Source organism: Globicephala melas, chromosome 1 (genome assembly GCF_963455315.2).
Source record: "Globicephala melas chromosome 1, mGloMel1.2, whole genome shotgun sequence".
Lineage (NCBI taxonomy): Eukaryota > Metazoa > Chordata > Mammalia > Artiodactyla > Delphinidae > Globicephala > Globicephala melas.
The window spans coordinates 54,537,675-54,557,124 of NC_083314.1; the positions used below are offsets into that span (position 1 = coordinate 54,537,675).

General features: G+C 48.5%; 1 protein-coding gene across 1 annotated transcript in view; it reads right to left on the minus strand.

Moving 5' to 3' along the window:
* Positions 1-8,900: 8,900 nt before the first annotated feature.
* TNN (tenascin N) overlaps positions 8,901-19,450 on the minus strand; it is a 52,225-nt gene continuing 41,675 nt past the window's right edge. Inside the window, exons 15-18 of the mRNA XM_030875413.2 lie at positions 14,616-14,712; positions 13,550-13,717; positions 11,362-11,525; positions 8,901-9,041 (exon numbers count right to left, since the gene is read on the minus strand). Coding sequence (XP_030731273.1) covers positions 8,901-9,041; positions 11,362-11,525; positions 13,550-13,717; positions 14,616-14,712 — 570 coding nt within the window. The remainder of the gene's footprint in view (positions 9,042-11,361; positions 11,526-13,549; positions 13,718-14,615; positions 14,713-19,450) is intronic.

Here is a 19,450-nt window from a genome sequence, read left to right on the forward strand (position 1 = left end):
TTTATTTTTGGCTGCGTTGGGTCTTCACTGCTGCGCGTGGGCTTTCTCTAGTTGCAGAGAGTGGGGGCTTCTCTTCGTTGTGGTGCGTGGCTTCTCACTGCGGTGGATTCTCTTGTTGCAGAGCACGGGCTCTAGGCACACGGGCTTCAGTAGTTGTGGCTCATGGGCTCAGTAGTTGGGCTCGTGGGCTCAGCTGTTGTGGCTCGTGGGCTCTAGAGCACAGGCTCAGTAGTTGTGGCACACGGGCTTAGTTGCTCTGCTGCATGTGGGATCTTCCCGGACCAGGGATCGAACCCATGTCCCCTGCATTGGCAGGCGGATTCTTAACCACTGTGCCACCAGGAAAGTCCCCCCTTTAACATTTTTGATTCTAGTATGTGCCAAGCACATCAGGTGGCAGCAATATAAAGTCATCTGGAGGGGCTCACAGCCTGGCCGTGGGAACAGACAAGCAAAGAGACCATTATAGTACGGTATGGTCACTGCTTACAAAGAGGGAAGTTTCAAAGCTGGAGTCAGGGCAGGCTGTGGGGAGACGGGGGGCGTCACTCAGAAGCTGTCCCCCAGAAGAGAGCTGCAGAGGAGGCAACTGGGAAAGGAGGGCACCGTTTTCATCTGCATACAACCTGAAAGTGCAGCCTGGTGAGGACCACTGTAAGTGTGGGAAGCTAGGACTGGAGCTGTCCAGACTCTGAGGCTAACTCCAACTCCCACTGTTGTGTAATTTAGGCCCAGGACTTAATCTCTGTGTAGAATTAATGACAGCACCTATCTCACAGGGATGAGAGGATTAAATGAGATAATGCATACAAGCATTCAGCACAGGGCCTGGCTTACTATAAGTGCTCAGTAAATGCTCATTATTATTAAGGACAGAAGGAAGATCATGAGAGAGTTGTGTCCTCGAAGTCAAAGGAGAAGAAACTTTCAAGAAGAAAGCCAGAGTCTGTAGAGTCAGATGGTACAGACAGGCCAAATGAGATAGGGACTGAAAATAATGTACATCTTCTATTCCCACTGATGTAATACGTTCCTTAATTTCACCACACACTGCACTGTCCACAGTATTATTAATACTCTTTGAATTAAGGGCTCCCAATTTACAGTATGTGACAGGTGAACTTCTTAAGGAGCTATCCCGCCTCACCTCAAGCCACCCTAGGGTGACAGTGCCTCCTGGTGGCCAGATCAGGAGAGTCTGAGTCAACATCTTTTTCACCTTAAAACGGTGTTTTCCTTAGAACATCAATCCAGCTACGGCACAGGTCCTCAAACTCAATGTGCTGAAGACTCACTGGGTTTTACGTGATAGTCACAAACCTGTCAGGGTCAACGATGCCACGCTCATTTGCTAGATAAGGGATTTTCATAACCCTAAGTCTTAGTTGCTGTTAAAACATATTTCTGGTGAAGTATTCCAGATTTTACATCGCTGCCTAGGAACGCTTCCCTAAGTACACAAGTTTTCCCATCACAACAAGATCAAACTGTATGGCAACCATGTTCCTGTGTTCCCAGCACTCTAGCCCATTCTCACCCGCATTAGAATTAGCCATTATGAGGCCAGAATTCTAACTGTCTTATTCAGCACTGTATCTCCAGTTCCTAGCGTGGAGCCTGGTGCATACTATATGCTAAATAAATGCCTTGATTAGGGGGAAAAAAGAAAGAGAATCACTGGGTGTTTCTTACAAGTGCAGAGACCCAGTCCCTCTCTGCCCTTCTGCTGGATTTATTACATCTTGGACGAGACCAGACAAGCTGCTCTTCTAACAAGAACTCTAGGTAAATGACAGTGGTCTCTGAACCATACCTTGACAAATATTGGTATTATCTAGATATTCAGAAACCAAAAGCATTCTATCGTCAAATAAGTTTGTAATGCACCGCATACCATGACTTTCCCACTGCTCCTTGGAATGTGCAATGCAGGTATCACACTAAAGGTTCTAATGGGTACTGGAATAAGGAAATGGTGTAACTCCACTGAACTCAGCTTTCCCAAGCTTATTTGACCACGTAAACTCTTCTTTTAGCACCTCTGGAGGAGCAAGGGTTCCAAGGAACACCGTCTGGGAAATGCTGCCGTGGAGGGTCTGTGTACCCCCATGCTTCATCTGTTCGTCTTTTACTGCTAACACCTCAATTCATCTCATCCCCAAGGAAACCCCTTTCGAAATGTAGAGATTTTCCTTTACCTTTACAAACCTTTCTTTCTCACTCTGCGCTTTCTCTTTCTTCTGTGAGCCATAATAATCCTATTGGTGGTTATTCATAGCAAATATACCTTAGAGGTAGCTAGGGATACACCTCTATCAAGGAAAAGCTCTGAGTGAAGTTATGGAGACTAAAGGTGCAAGGCCTCTGTCTTACCATTCCAGAGTGCTTCAACCTCATAGTTATGGGCACTTTCAATACCTCATTTGACTCTTGCAGCAACTGACGCAGTGAATCAATCAGGGACTAACATCATCCCCATTTTATAAAGGAAGAAAGTGAGGCACAGAAAGGTAAGCAACTCACGCAAACCTGGAAACCTGAAGACCAAAGTCTTCAGACTCCTGTCCTAGTGCCCCTTGTGCACACAGGGCATCATGATCCAGGCCATTCTGCTGGTCTCGCCTCCTCAGAGACTGTTAACTTGCAGAAGCACCTCCTTTGGGTCAGAAACTTATAGAATCCCGTAACGGGCTCTGCCCACAAGCCTTCAGACACCCAACTGTCTCCTTCAGATGTTCCACCGTGTAGCATGAGCCCTGACAGTTCTGTTTTTTCTTTTTTGTAATCCAAGGGCCTGATTTAAGCTTTGATTGCAGAGGCATCCATTTCAAAGAGGCACCCACTTCAAAGACCACTATGCAGGATAAACACACTGCCAGCCACACAGCTGGACAAGGACCCAGGCCACCTCCCACACTGCGGCTCCTTTGTTCTAGAGATTCCGGTTGATTTCAATAACCAACCATTTGGGCCTCTTGATTTTTTTTCTTCTTTTCCTGCACTTGAAATTCCCACTCCTATGTTTTAAATTCACCAGTGAAGAGCGAGCCCTCGAAATCCTAGGCCCCCACTGCAGACTCCAATCAAAGGAGAACCCTAGGCGTGCTCTCTCTCAAGCTCATTTTCTCTCTCTCTCCCTCCCACACACAACCTCACAATGTGGCCTCCTGTGTGCCGTGTAATTTCCAGGTCTTGCAAGTAATAAACCTTTATGTTTCAAAGGTTCCTGACGGCTATTGCTGAAGGGTATCTTACAATTATAATAAGAACTCAAGGGCCAGTCCAACCAAAACATTGGGTATTGATAGGCTGAGACCAGCCCAGAACACAGAGACAGCTTTATCTGCTTCCTATCCTTCTCTAATCAAACCTAATTTTCTTCACCTGCCAAAATAAAGAACTGGTTTCACTCCACCGCTCTTTTACTTACATTGCAATACTACAATACCTTTGTTTTCTATTTCTGTCATTATAAGTGCACTGCAATTTATCTGCATTATAGAATGAACAGGCTTTTCTGGGCCAGCCTGAGAACCTAACTTCTTTATATACCATTGGCGGCAGAACTCAACCCATTTCCCCCGTAGCAACATCCAACCAACAGAAGGACTTTGGAAGTGGATTCACTTGCACTTTAGGAACTGCCTAAAACCCCTTCCAGGGGTGCCCCCCCATCCCCTTGCCGGACCACCAGCCCAGTGGGCCAGGTCGGGGGACAGAGTACCCGTCTCACGAGGCAGTCTCTTCCAAGTGTTTCCCAGTTACCTGTTTTGTGCAGCAGCACTGCCTGCGCAACCACCAAGCACTGGCTGGACGCTGAGTCGTACCCCAGAGGCTGACTCTCCAGGTCATTCTACCCAGGAAGGAAGGAACGTGAAGACCCCCAGAACTTCCCTTTCTGGAGGAGAGGAAAGTGGCGCTGAGGCTAGAGGCTCCCGGTAGGACCACACTGCCATCTGCTGGCCCGGCCGCGTACAGCGCGCCCCGCTGCGCGGGGAGGCTGCCCTCGAACGTTATTGATTGATCCGCGCTTTTCATTGACAGAAAACACTTTCCCCATCCTCTCCACCGCCCTGGGGAAAGGCTTAAGGGAACGACTTGGAAATTCTTTTAGCGGAAGACTTCCTCCAGTAAATGACTACGTTTCGCCGAGTGCATTTCATTATTTATAATTGTTTTTCCACTGCCATGCTGTACCCGCATTGACACTGCACTCTGTCCACGGCCTGTCTCTCTTCACACACCATACCTGGTCCTTTTCTTTCATGTCATCCCTTTGATCACAGTTCCTTGGGTCATTGTTTTTTCTTTCTCCCTTCAGCATTTCCTAGCTTTAAGGATCCTTGAATCCTGAGAATTCCAAGTTAAAAAGTAGAATTCCTGGGCTTCCCTGGTGGTGCAGTGGTTGAGAGTCCACCTGCCAATGCAGGGGACACGGGTTCGTGCCCCGGTCCGGGAAGATCCCACATGTCGTGGAGTGGCTGGGCCTGTGAACCATGGCCGCTGAGCCTGCACGTCCAGAGCCTGTGCTCCGCAACGGGAGAGGCCACAACAGTGAGAGGCCCGCATACAGCAAAAAAAAAAAAGGTAGAATTCCTTTTTTTTTTTTTTTTGGCCGCAGGGCTTGTGTGGGCGGGATCGACCAGGGATTGAACCCAAGCCCTCAGCAGTGAAAGTGCAGAGGCCTAAACATGGGACCACCAGGGAACTCCCAAAAGTAGAACTCTTGACATCATGTGACAAACATAAAAGTTGGGACCCTCTTCCCAGAGGAAGCTACTGTCAAGAACAACCAGCCCTAAACTCTGCACGAAAGGATCCCTCCCCTCCCTTTACCACCCACCCCCCTCAAATCCTGTTAATCCTTCCTCTGAAATATTATTTAATCTATGCTCTTCTTCCCTTTCCCACAATTTCTGCCACAGGCCAAGGAAGTCAGTACCTATTGCCTATTGCAATAACCCTTAACTTGTCTGTGAATCTCCACTCTTTCCCTAAAATAGCCCTCCACGCCTCCCCCTATTCTCTATGCTGTCACCAGACTGATGTTTCCAAAATACAAGCCTCACTACAAGTGTCACTCCAAGGTTTAAACACCCCTGAGTGTTCTCCACTGCCCCCCTTTTTCATCTCAGCCATGGTTCTCAGCCCCAGTTGCATGTTAGAAGCCCCTGGAGCCTTAAAAAACTCAGAGGCAGGGCTTCCCTGGTGGTGCAGTGGTCGAGAGTCCGCCTGCCGATGCAGGGGACACGGGTTCGTGCCTCGGTCCGGGAAGGTCCCACATGCCGCGGAGCGGCTGGGCCCGTGAGCCATGGCTGAGCCTGCGCGTCCGGAGCCTGTGCTCCGCAACGGGAGAGGCCGCGGCAGTGAGAGGCCCGCGTACCGCAAAAAAAAAAAACAAAAAAAACTCAGAGGCACAGGACTCAGCTGAGACCCACTGAAGCAATGTCTCTGGAGGTGAAGTAGGATCAGTCTGGTAACAGCTCCAGCTGATTGTGCTAAACAGTGCAACCTGAGACCACAGTGCTTACATGGCCGAGACCAGTCCCTGCCCATCTCTCCAGCAAGGCTCCCCACCAGCCCCTCCTCACCCCACCTAGAAACCGTCTTCCTCCCTCAAACACACCACACGCCACCCTTTTTCATCCTTGCCATCAAGTGTCCTCCTCCCAAGGTGCCCTGCCTCCCCCAGGCCTCTCGTTTCTCCCCTGGCAACTCAGAGTCCCCCTTCTGGACACAATGCTGACGCCACGTCCACAATGCTTTCTAGGGCACCCCGCTCTGTTCACAGCATTCTCCCCGTCGCAGTGCCCGCCGTCGTGGTCTGTCCCCGTGGCCATCCCCACCACACTGCGAACAGGGGCTGTGTTCTGCTCATCGAGGCTTTGCTAGTATCTTGCATGCAACAGGCCATGGCTCGGAGACTTTATCCACTGCTTGTGACACTTGTGTCCTCGCTTTTACCCTAGTGCCTGGCTGGGCCATCTGTCCCTTCTATGACAGCTTTTGTTTTCTTTGGTTTGTCCTGACCGGTAGGAATTGTCCCTTAAGCTTCAAAACCCTGATGGCTCATAACCTGGCTCTAAGAAATGTGTCTGACCCTTGAAAAAGCAGGTCTATCCAGAAATCTATTCTGGGGCCTATACTCAGCTACCAGAGCAGGAGTTGCCAGAGCTGGTCATGTTAAAATGAGGTTAGGCACAGAGATTTAGGTCTGGAAGGTTCTCCTCAGTCAGACAAACATCCTTTGAAAATGAACTTCCCACCTCCCGCACTTTCTTCTTTGCCCCAGTGGAATCCTTGAAGGGTCAACTGAGGTTTTCTCTGTCCTGTCCCTTCAGGGCAGCAAGGACCCTACAGGCAAAAGAATGCAAGAAACAGCTCCAGTTTCCCACAAGCCCTCTTCTTGGCCAGCGGTGGGAAATCACCAGGGTTGGTGAACACAGATGGGGCTGTGCTGCTGCCACCATCACAGACGCCTCCTGAGCAAACAGGCCATCAGAGGGTGCCCCCTGCGCCGCCAGAGCTACTCAGAGAGCGGTCACCCATCCAACAGCAGCCCTGGTCCAGAGCTGCTGAGTCAGAAGGGCTGCGGCCCAGCAATCCTGCCCCACCAGGCACATGTGACAAGTGCAGTTAAATTTGGGAAGCACCACCCACGATGCACCCGACCCCACCCCCGCTCTGAATCATTCCAGGGTTTGATCCACTTTGCAAAGGAGGCTTTTCTTTTCTAAAAAGGCTGCACCCACTGGGATGAGCACAGGGCTACGGAGCCACCAAGGTGAGAACTTCGTGTGCAAACAGGAGACCAGAGGCCTCGGAACTGAGAAGCTGTGCAAAGGGAGCTTTGAAACGGACAAGGAAATTAGCTCAGCCTCCAGCCCTGAGGAAGCTGGATCAAACTAAAGACATCTGGCCAGTCTCTGCCAATATCTACTCCTCAGAGAGGCCCGTGGAGTCCCCCACTTCTGCCACCAATCTTCCCCTCCGTCTCTTAATCCTACTATAATTTTCTTCCATGGCACTCATCCCTTCTGGGAATTGTACGTGTATCTGTTTTTTATTGTCAGTCTCCACAAGTAGAATCTAAGAACAAGGGCAGGAATCTTGTGTTTGGTTCACTTCTATAGCAGCAGGGCACAGAGTAGAACCCAGCACAGAATAGGGCTTCATCAGTATTTGTTGAATGAATGAGTTAATGAGTGGATGAATGACAGCACACATAATCCAGTAGCGCAAGGACCATGTCTGGCTTACTTACCTCTGTGAGCTCACCGCTGGCTCCCCAGTGCCCAGAACACTGCCTGATAAGCAGGCAGACACTTAAATTCTCCTTGAATAGATGAGAGAGGTGCAAGCACGTTTTTAAACCACTAGCCCCAACGCTGACACTGTACTTCATCCAGACCACACTTTATCAGACTGAGAAGTTACCAGGGCATTGCTCAGTGCGTGTGTATAGGGAGCCGAGGGGATGCTGAAAATTTTAAAGGTTGACAAACACTGTTTCGGAAGTATGGCTTGGCATTCGGACAGAGGTTAAAACCTGGAGAACCCGAGGCAATAAACGACTCCAGCACCCTCGAGGAGGACCGCAGCTTTTAGGGCACTTGTCTTCCTCCCCACTCACCCACTTCCTGGTTCCAAATACCATTATTGGCCATCACACCAGTCAGAGGCCATGGCCAACCAAACTCCATTATAATGCACAGATGGTACCTTTGCTTGCACTTAGGTTAAATTTAGAATTCAAGTGTACTTATGTGGGGAAAACAACACAAGGCAAATGTTTTTTAATCAAGTGGTTTATTTTTTTTTTCTCGAATAGGAAATTAAGTTTCTTCAATGGTCACTGACTTTGCCACAGAAAAACCTCCCAAAGTGATAGGAAATTAAGCCAGAAGGATCTGACCTTGCCAAGTGTCCACTCAAACAATAAGCCTTTGGTGCTGAGCACTTTCAGGAAACCCAGGGGTCCGACAGGGCGGGGTGGGGTAGGGGGAGGGCAGGGGCAGGAGGGAGAGAGGAGGGAGGCTGAGGACTTGACAGTACGAAAGGGGGTCACAGAAAAGGGTCTTTGGGAGGAACCAATTACCAAGAGAGTCAAATTATTTAAAATTGAAATAAGTGAGAATTTATTCACAACATACGCAGATCTACAAGAGTGATAATGCAGGTGGCTGGAAAGGGGGCACTTAAAAGTAACAGTGACATGGAAGCTGGGGTTTCCAGCACGCAGGATACTGGTCGGAACACAGCAAAATTCAAGTCCCTCTTGGTCCCTTTTGGTTCCCTTTATTCTTCCTCATAACATCAGCAATTATTTTTAAAAGGGGAAGATTTATGTCTTTTTCCTCAAAAAAGATTTTACCAATTTTCCAGTGGTAATGGAAGGTAAGTTTCAGGCTACCTCAGCCCCTTGTCGTCAAACCCCCCTTTGGTGTTTCTTTTTAGACAGAAGATTTGTATTAGCAGAGCCCTGAATATATATATACCAATTTCCAGAGATTTCCAATTGAAGAAGTACTAGGTGGTTCTTTATCCCCCACCCCTTTTTTTTTGCCCTAATCCCGTATGTTTGTTACTGAAGATAGAGCAGACAACCTTGCAGTTCCAGTGCTGTCTCGCCCATACACATTGTGCAGCTATTTTTGTGTTGATTTTCAGGCCCACAGTACAGATGGGCAAAATGCAGGTGACAAGCAAGTGAGCTGTATGGTTGGAAGCTTGGTGACATGCTTTGTCCTGCAGGTTATCGAGCCATCTCAGAAGCCAAGGGCTATGAGCACCCCTCAGACTTCCATTAGCCAGTCATTAGTACCCACCCCACCCCATGCTTACACAGGCCCCAACCCCGGGCTGGTCTCCTCTTGTGCAATAAGTGCATGAATGGGCCGTCAGAATGTTCTCGAATTTTCTCCCAGTGTTTGCTTCTTTCTGCCCAGGACATGCTCCCCGCTGTAGCCATGAGGGCGGATCTTCAACTCCACAAAAGGAATGGAGAATTCATGTCCTTTCCATGGCTCCCAGTTCACCCCCTACATTAAATAAATAAGTAAATAAAATAAATAAATAAATAAAACAAATAAATAGGGCTTCCCTGGTGGCGCAGTGGTTGCGAGTCCACCTGCCGATGCAAGGGACGTGGGTTCGTGCCCCGGTCCGGGTGGATCCCCGCGAGCCATGACCGCTGAGCCTGCGCGTCCGGAGCGTGTGCTCCGCAACGGGAGAGGGCCACAACAGTGAGAAGCCCGCGTACCGCAAAATATAAATAAATAAATAAATAAATAAATAAGCCAGCATCAAAAAGAGGCACCTGGGAGAGGGTGGGGTGGATTATGGTACCAAAGAATGTTTCTTTGCCAGGGAAACTACTCCCTCTCTGCTTAGAGGAGAGACTAGGGTATTTAAAGGCAGTGAGACAGGAATCTAGAAGCGTGCTCCCTCTGCTGGGCAGCTGAGGTTAGACAGGCTGACAATTTGGAAGTCCCCTGTGGTTGGAGGATGGGGGGTGTGAGCCCAGGAGGCGAGTGAGGCCAGAGCAGCAGCAAAGGTAACGCGGGGTCAACCTGGCCAGCAATGATCGAATTATCTTTGCCTCACTTTTCCTTTACAAAAAATTAAAGGCAACAGTAAACATATTAATTGGCCAATTGTGGAAAATCATTTTCAATTTAGACTGTTTAGATATTAGCTCTGGGGTAATAAATAGTCTGCTGAAAACTAAATCTCATTTTACGACTTTTGATGGGTGAGCACAATAATATTTAATTCACTTAATAACCTTGCAACCTGGCCAATAAAGAACCCAAGTGACCAATTTTATGTATTTTAATTTGTGAGGTAAATAATAAACAAGAAGCTAAATGCCTTGCAGACTGTGAAAAGCACATTAACCAGATGAATGTCTTTTATTAGCAAATATGGGGATGGTTTAGGGCATGCTGGCTGCTCATTTCAAATATTTGATCTCTGGTCACAGGCTTCCCTGAGTCAGCCCACATGCTGCCACCATGATTCATGGGCACACCCTCCATGGCTCCCCTGGGGACAAATTTCTTCTTCCCTTTGAAAAATCACATAAGGATTGGGAGTCCCTGCTGCCTGGTTAGGACCAAAGGAATCAAAATGTACCTGGACTTCAGATGTACTAATATTTACAGTCATATCGGTACACTATGTATGAGTTCTGGGGAGAGGTGGCTTCCTGAAGGCTAGGATCAAGATCTAGGATGGGAAATGAGAAACCCAGGAAGGGGAGAGTTCATGGAGGGGATGGATTCATGATGGGTAGGAACAAAGATGCAATTTTTAAGAAGCTGTGAGGGAGCAGGCAGGAGATGCCTGGAAGCTGGCGAGGAATCACGACGATGTTCAGGGGGCAAGAGGATTCAAGAAATCACTGATTGGAAAGTTGCAGAGCAAGGGAGCGGGGGAGGAGCCCTCACCAACTCCTGGCCCTGTGTGCACACTCCTGAACTGGAGAAACCAGTTTAGCACAACGCTCTGGGCAGACTTTGGGTGGCTCTGGATGAAATGGATCCAAGGGTGGGTCTGACATAAGACAGAAAACTTTGTTTTCCCCGTGATCAAAGGACTGAGAAAAATAGCTCTGGTTTAACTGGATGAACAACTAGAAAGAATTCTGAAGTGTCTGTTACGGATAAAATGTTTGTGCCCTTCCCCTGCCAAATTGCATATGTTGAAGCCCCGACCCCACAACATGACGGTATTCGGAGATGGCGCCTTTGGGAGGTAATTAGGGTTAGATGACGTCATGAGGGTAGGTCAACCATGGTGGGATCAGTGCCCTTACAAGAAGAGAAGGACAGGCCAGAGCTCTCTCTCTCTCTCTCCACACTATGAGAGGATGCTGTGAAAAGGTGGCCATCCACAAGCCAGAAAGAGCTCTCATCAGGAACTGAATCTGCTGGGAACTGGATCTTGGACTTCCCAGCCTCCAGAGCCATGAGAAATAAATGCCTGTTGTCTAAGCCATGCCGGCTATATTATTTTTTTACAGCAGCTTGAGCTGACCAAGACAGTGTCCATGTGTGAACTCGTAAAGTGAGACGGTGTGGGACTCATATCATCTCTATTAAGCGGTGGGCAGCCTGAGTACCTCCCTGCACTGAGTAAGGGTGCAGCATTGGTGGGAATGTAGAGTGGGGAGGGGTTGCAGCAGATGGGCAGGGAGGGCCTTGACCTCAAGGCCATGGAACCTGGAGAAGAAGTCTTACTGCCCTGACTGCTGGGCATCAGAAGGAGAGGGTCAGACAAACCAGTCTGGAGGGTGTCACTCTAGGAACACAATATGGGAAAAGCCTGGGACAAAAAAGATGTTCAGCTGTCACCTACCTCACTATGCTTGGTCTCCCCGTATCTGCCATTAGGGTTGGCCAAGTGGCAGTTCTTGTACCACCAGCCGCCATGATGCGTCAGGGCACAGTTGCTGAGGGCGATATCATTGTCTCTGTCAAAGGTTGTAAACTTCCATCCATTGTGGTAAGTAAGAGCGTCCCCTGCAGGAGAGAAGACATGAGAGGGGAGAGCCCAAGTTCACCCCTGAGGGCGTGATCAAACTCTGGCCTGAAAGAGGACTGGGGGCAGGAAAACCTCCAAGCATGAAAACGCTAGGGATCCAGTCAGTTAGGCCACAAGGAGCCACTTTTTTCTCAAAATCGCCAAGATGAGAACACGATACGGATGAATAGATTCTCTTTCCGGGCTTGTCACCCAAACTTCAGGCCTGTTTCTCCAATAGCTTTAAAAGCATTTTCACTTAGAGGCTTCACAGTAAAATATCCAAACACCCAAAACCAAACTCCTCGACGCTCCCCATAGTACCGACCACCCTCACACAACTAACTCCCTTTCTGTGCTCCTGTCTCTGCTTGAGCATCCTCCCAGTCACCCAGACTGGGTCCCCCCGAGCCACATCTGACAATCCTGTGTACCCCATTATCAAGCCCTTCCTTCTGCAGATCACTCCTATACACCCCTGCACCCACGGCTGCCACCCTGGGCTGTTCTCATCTCTCCAGGCCTGTGTTAACACAACAGCTTTCCTAGCTCTTCCGAAGCTTAAGCGTCCATTTTCATCATCTCAGGCCTACTTCCTCCCACACGGAGTGAATTCCTCCTCCTGGCTTTTCAGGCCTATAACTTGGCTGTACCCTTTGCACAATCTCACAGCCCACTATCCGCACAGGCGCCCTCCAAGTGTGAAGTGGACGCATCCATCTTCCATGCCTCTGCTCGCCTGTTTCTCTCTGCCCTTCACCATTCCAAAGCCTCACCATTCCTCAAAGCCCAGCTCAACCCCACTCCTGAGGAAGATTCTCCTTATTAATCCTCCCACACACACACACCTGAACTTCTAGAGCCCTTCTGGGCACATAGGTACAATTAAGTGCTTCGTTAATCCTATCTAGAAATCTGCCTTAATTATTTTACTTGTATTCTACTATTTCCCCATCACATTTGTCATCCTTTTATAAGTTTACTTTTTAATTCAGCTCATAAAATGCAATAAGGGCTCATATCAATCCCAAGCTTAATCAAGTTCTGCTCCTACAATAACAATACTTCCATTTAATCTGATCTCTGAGTTACCCATCACCTTCACATATACATTCTCATTTGATGCCCACAACAAGCCTGAGGGGTGGGTCAGGCAGCTCTTAATCCCATAAGAAAACAAACTCACAGAGGTTAGACTCTAGGAATTTGTCACAGTCCCACAGTCCACAAGCAGCAGAGCCAGGACTCAAATCTCCGACCTGAGATTCCAAGCCCAGAGTTCCTTCTGAGACACCGTTCCACAGGAAGCTTCCTTATTTCAACAGCAGGCTTTGATTATGCCTAACAAGGACGGGCTGTCTCTGACCATCTACAGCAATGGTTCTCAAAGTGGACCCTGAACGGGCAGCAGCTGCAGCACCTGGAACTTGTTAGAAATGCACGGTCCCAGGTCCACCCCAGACACACAAAACCAGAAACTCCACGGTCATACCCTGCAGTCTGTGCTTTAACAAGCCCTTCAGATAACAGCAAGCCCTTCTGATGCCAGCTAAAGATTGAGAACTTTTGTCCTGCAACCTCATTCATTCATTCAGAAAAAATATATATATATATATATATATATGTATATATTTAAATAATACACACACACACACACTGCTATGCAAGAATGGCAGTCACACTGCTGAAGCCGAATGAGTGGTGGGCAGACACCACGAAATCTCTCAGAATGTGGGTTCATCAGCTAATGTACAACAGCCCGAATTGGGGGAGTATAAGAGGAGGGATTTTACTGGGGGGGGATCAGTGTGTAATGTACAGAAGTTCCAATTTTATGACAGTCAAAGACTGCTTCAATAATTCTGTTTAATCCCCTGCAGGGAGTGGGGCCTCACTTGTCAGTGAGGACAATTCACCTTCACAGAACAATAGTCTATCCCCCCGGGACCCATGGCAGGTGGCCGACCAACCCTCAGACACACAGAGCAGGAGACCCCAGCGGGAAGGACACGTTTTGTCTTACCTGCTGTGCCTCTGTATTTCCCAACTGTCAGCCTGTACCGCTCCTTGCTGGAGGCTACTCGGAAGGAGTCATATATGGCATAGGCAGATTCGTTGGCAGTCTGCAAGTCCACTCTCACCTCATAGCGGGTGGGCGTGCCTGTGGTGAGGTTGTGTAGCTTGTCGAGTCCTAAGAATCAGGAATGGAATTCCGGTAACCAATCAACCGGTGTGTGAGCACCCACCAGTGGCATCGGAGACTTTCACCCCGCAAAGCTGCCTTAGCCTTCACCTCCTCTGCTAATGGGGGCCTTCCCTACACCATCTCTTCTGGGGGGCTTATTGTCTCATCCCATTATGTCTTTGGCACAGTCATGCTTCTGAGTGTGGAAACCACATCCTCTGGGACGGAGCGGAGGGGTTAATTGTGGGATGAATCTGCCCCCACTGACTCCTTCTCTCTCAAGCAGAAGCTGTTCTATTTATCATCCTTGGTCTCAAGCGGGAGAGGAGATCACCTACTGACTCTAAGGTCACCGAAGGGACTTTTGTACCAAGCAAACCACAAACATCATCTTCTCTATCAGACGCTGAGTATCCAGATTATGATTTTTTAACTCTTCATTTCCCAATTGATGCTTTTGGCTATTTCATTCTCTATGAACGTCTGCTCCAGAATAGAGCAGACGTAAAAGGGAAAAAACAATGCCATAACGACTGGCATTACTAGCAGAATGTCAGGGACTCGTATGACCTCCCAGTGAGAGCCCAGAGTCCCGATCAATCAACTATTTTTCTCCTCTTGTGGTTTCTGAAAAGTTCAGGCTGCAGGCAGGTTGTGCGGGCCTTAGATGCAGCATAAAGCCCACCCACCTGTGACAGTCCCACCCTCTCACACGCCCAGAGCACATGAGAACCTTCCCAGTGACACGGCCACACCAACGCCCTGGTCGGCAGGTTCCTCAGAGAGTCCCTGTCGCTCAGAGCTCTTCCTGAACGTGGTGAGCTTCCACAAGCTGCCTGACCAGCTTTTCAGAGGGAAGTCTCCCATTTGCACCTCAGCCTTTATGCATGCTCAAAGGTCATACCAAGCCAGAACTCCCTCATGGGGTCCCCAAAGCCTTCCACGTAGGTCCGCCAGCGCTTGAAGAAATCCAGCTGCCCAGTGTTCCGCCTCTGGAAGACCTGAAGAGGGAGATGGATGTTTCCCTCTGACATACCTGAACAGACGTGGCTGAGTGACAGAGGGCAGCACAGTGGAGTGGGGCTGCCCTGAGGATGGGCAGAGGGGACGGAAGGGAAAACTGACAGACGTGGCGATGGACTGGAAGTGGAGCTGAGAGAAAGGAGGATGTCAAGACTGCCTTTCATGGTTTGGGCTTGCAGCGCTGAGGGCAATTCACTCAGCCGATCGCTGGGAAAGGGGCTGTGAGAGAGGACAGTTTCCGCGAGTGCCGCAGAGCTCATCTGGGGACCTGGTAAGTGTGAGTGACTTCTGAGGTATCCTGGTGAACAAAGATGCCACAGGAACCACTGAATGTAAGGGCTAGAGTTCTCAGGAGAGAGCCAGGCTGGACTTAGAAGGTGTACCTGTGTATCTGAGACAGTGCTGGGTGCTCAGCAAGTCCCCTTTCACTCTCCTCACCCCCTGAACACAGGGAGACTTTCTTTTTCAGCCTTTCTTGCAGCTAAGCTGGAACCATATGACTTGTTCCAACCACAGGACTGTAAACAGGAGCATAGCTTATGGGCTGGGGGTCTCCACACTCTCTCTTCCATTGCCCTGGGCCACAGTGCCACGGTGAAGGCCACATGATGACAGGGCGGGGCCACAAGCTGCGATCAGCCTGAATTCCTGAGTCACCACTGAGAAGTGACTTTGCACATGCGAGCAAAAACCTTTTATGGGTTAAATCATTGAAATTTGGGGTTGGTTTGCTACTGCAGCATAGCCCATTCTATCCTAACTAACATGGAAAGCCACCAGGAGGTAGAGAGGAAGATGAAGCCACTGGAAGGATGAGACCACCTGGGAAGAAAACAGGAACTGAAAAGAGAAAGTGGCCTAGAAGGAAGCCTTGCAGTCCCCGAGATATAAGAGCCACACACAGCAGGAGAAGTTCATTAAGGCGAAAGGGGAGCAACTAGCGACGTGAAGGACAACTGGGAAAATGCGGAATCAGAAAGGCCACTGGAGAAAGGTGCGCCCAAGAGTATCAAGTGCTGGTGAGAAGTCAGGGAGCATGAGGTCCAAACTGTCCACAGAATCTGGTGACACGGAATCGCCAGTGACTTGAGCAAAGGCTGTGCTAGTGAGCGACAAGAGCAGAAGGCAAACCGGACGGGGCTGAAGAGTGAGTGAGAAGGGACAACGTGGAAACGGAGGTGTGACTGTTTCATGAGAGTACAGGCTGCTTTCTTTTCAAAACTTCCTCTGTCTGAGGAAGGGAGGCAGTTCCAGTCAGAGTACCTTGGATTCTTTTCTATGAAGTAAACCTAAAAAGTACCTAAAAGCTAAACACACCTACGTATGCTAATTCCTCCTGGCCTTGAGGGCCACGCTAGACACCATCCTAGCTGACTTCACAAATGAGTCTGGAACTCCCCAAGGCTGGAGTGGCATCTTCCTCTCCGCCTCCTTTCCTTCGTGTTCATTCAAAAGCAGACGCCCAACACAAAATCCAATCCCCCCGCCTTTCCACCATGCTTCACACCATGTGCCTTGAAGTCGAGCACTTTATCTTGAATCTGATGAGGTAAACCTCCTGATACTTGAGCATTCTTGACACTTTTCTCTGGGAAGAGATGGGGAAGAGAAGAGAGCAGCTTGCCCACAACAATGCCGAGAGCTCCGAGTGGGAGCTCACCGCCAGCTCCCTGTCTGCTGGCCCAGGAGGCACTGAAGGAAGACAGCAATGGGTGGGAGTCCTGGCAGGGGGTTGGCGAGTCCATCATTTCTATTCCTGAGCCTCAGTCAGCTTGTTGTCCAACAGGTTAGAAGCGGGAAGGAAGTGTCTACCTCAGAGGTGCTGGGAGGACTCGTGAGACAGGACACGTGAAAAGGATACAGAGCCTCTGAGCAGGACTTAGGGATCATCATGGCGAACAATGAACCACTGCACTAACACTGCTGTTCCCTTTCCCATCTTTTCACGTGTCCGTCTTTTAGAGACGTCCCCTTCCTTTACTGGCTTCCTTCGTTTCTTTTTTCATTTATTCACTTGTGTAACAATCACTTGTTGAGCATTTGTTAAGGGCTGACTCCAGGGCAAGAATATACAATGCCATTTTACAGATGTGAAAGTTCAGAAAAGCAAACAGCCAGAGTTACACAACTAACTATTCAGTGGCTGATGCAAAGATAAAACACTGCTTCCTCATATTTCCATGAGAAAGTCTGAAAAAACCAGCTCTACTGACCCTGTTGTTCAAAAAGCATGTCGTAAGATTCTGAGGCTGTTAATTTCCTAGCACCTGGGACGACTCCTGTATCACCGACAGTGGCATCCTAGGGCAGAGGTGGGCATCAATGTTTGGTTCCACACACCTTGCATCAAATTCCGTTCCCGCTGATATAATTAGTTATACTGTAAGGTCAGGCTCAAATTTGATCCTGTCCTCCTGGCATTTGGTCTCTATCTCTAATCAGTGAACACAGTGCCCAAGCATTTTTTAATTTGTTTTTTTCTTTGTTTGTGTTACTAATGCTTCAGCTTGGCTAGGGAAACTCCAAAAAATGGTTCTGCTGCTCTTGGCATCACTGTTTACACCCAGCTCTATACTTACTAGCGGTGTCCTTGGGCAAGTTAGTTAACCTTGGCAAGCCTCGCTTCTCTAAACTATTAGATCAAGATGTTAATAGCCCATTTGCCATTCTCTTAAATCAAGGCTTCAGCAAGGTCACCAATCATGATAAATCATAAAGTATAGAGGCCAGAGTCTGGCACATACATACAGATATAATAAGTGATTGTTAGATCTCAATAAATGTTAGCTTGCATTTTATGATATCAGATTCCAAATGAACGGACCCACGGGGATCATTTGGACATCTTGATCAGTCAGCCTTAACTGACTCAATCAGAATCTAGTCTATTCCCTTCTATGAGGTGAAAATACCTTACAATGAACTACCTGGGGTAACAAAAGCCCCTTAGCAAGTAAGTCTCAAAGGAGAAAAAAATCCCTTTCTGCCTGGTTCTACACAACAGAGCTTCACTGCACCCTAGAACTTACTCACAGTCCTGAATGCCTAAACCAAGAGGAAAAAATGAAAATCTCATTTAAATGCCTGTGGAAAGAGCCTCTCGTGTAGTCCTTAGGACTTGCAAGATGGAAAACAAAGACGGAAATATTTGAGACACTTAAGTGTTCCCTGAGGGTCTTCATTCCAGCCTCCCACCCATAGCCTCAGTTAACTCACGGCAGAGTCCTGGCCTGTTAATCAAATTGGGTTTCTGCTGCCTGGGATGGAGAAGAATCCCCTTAAAGGGATTTGAGAAGCTCAATTTAGAAGAGCAATGTATTCATAAGATGATCATCTTTCAATGACAGCAGACTCCTGAACCCCCCAAAACATGGAAACCGTCAGTAAAAGATTTGGTAGAGAAGTTTTCAGGACTCCGTATATTTTCTGGAGTGTGGTAGCTTTGAGGAGAACCCTATAGAATTTCAGTTCATGTATTATCTTCAGGAGTCTGGGTGAGAAAACAAGACTTGGGAGAGGGTGGGGGACTGGCATTGTTTAGAACCCAGAGTGATTCTGTTATTTCTGGAACTGACATCTGTGTTCCAGTAAAGGTCACTTGCATGGGCAAGATGTAGAAGGCAAGATCCTTGAGGTCAGGGACTTCTGTCTGTTGGGTTCACTGCTGGTTCTTGAGTATGTAAAACAGTACTTGACACATAGTAGGCACTCAATAAACATTTGTGGAAAAATCCTGGGTACTCCCAGGCAGACAGACTAGCAGGTCTCTTTCGAAAGGTTGCCCTAGACACACATCTCCTGCCCTGTGCGAGGCTGGCTTTCAGAAAGGTCACATTGGACAGAACAAACATCCTGCCAATGGACATCTATGGGCACAAACGCAGGGAACCGGCTTCAAGCCTGAAGGGACAGAATGCTTAGAGCTACAATGGTGCTGATGAGAAGCAGCAGGTACAGCCCTGTGAGTCTGGTCAGGTGGAAGGCCTCCCATGTTACATTCTGTTCCATTCTTTTTTATAAATCAATCAGGAATTTCCCCCACCCAATCCCATTACTGCCTTTCAGCCATCAGATGCAGCTGTGTGGATCATAAGTTTTCTTCTTTGCTGCTTATTAGATGCTATCATTTTATCGGTGGCTGTTCAAGTGTCTTTGGTCTTGCAGGCCCCTGAGCGAATGTGTAAATGAACATAGTTGGAGCTCTCTGAGCTCGTGCTTTCTCCTCCCCACAGTGAGTGGTGGAAGCACAGTGGGTAGGACTGCAGGCTGGTTTGGAGCAGTGAGGGCCTCTCTCTGTTCGGGTACAGGAAGAAGGGGGTGGGGGAGATGGAAAGATCAGATTGAAACTCTCAAAAGCAGCTCATCATATAATTGGATCATGCAGATGCAGTCAAAGAAGGTACCATGTGGTTTACTGGCCCACAGAGAGCAAAACCTCCACACGGAAGAGGGACGGTCAGAACATTGCCAAGTCTCCTTCTCTCAGGTTTTAGCCTTTCGTATCAAAGTTTCAAAGGCCTTGCTTCTGTACTGTGGAGCCAGGATACAGAACTTGGACAAAGGCTCCAATTCAGAGGACTGAGCCCACAAAGAGGCCATGTGTTTCCATCTTGGATGGCCTGAGATGACCCATTGGGAAGACCAATGACCCAGGAGACTGGAGTCCTAAAATCTGGTCCCAACTTTGTTATTAACTCGTGTGACTTAGCCAAGGCA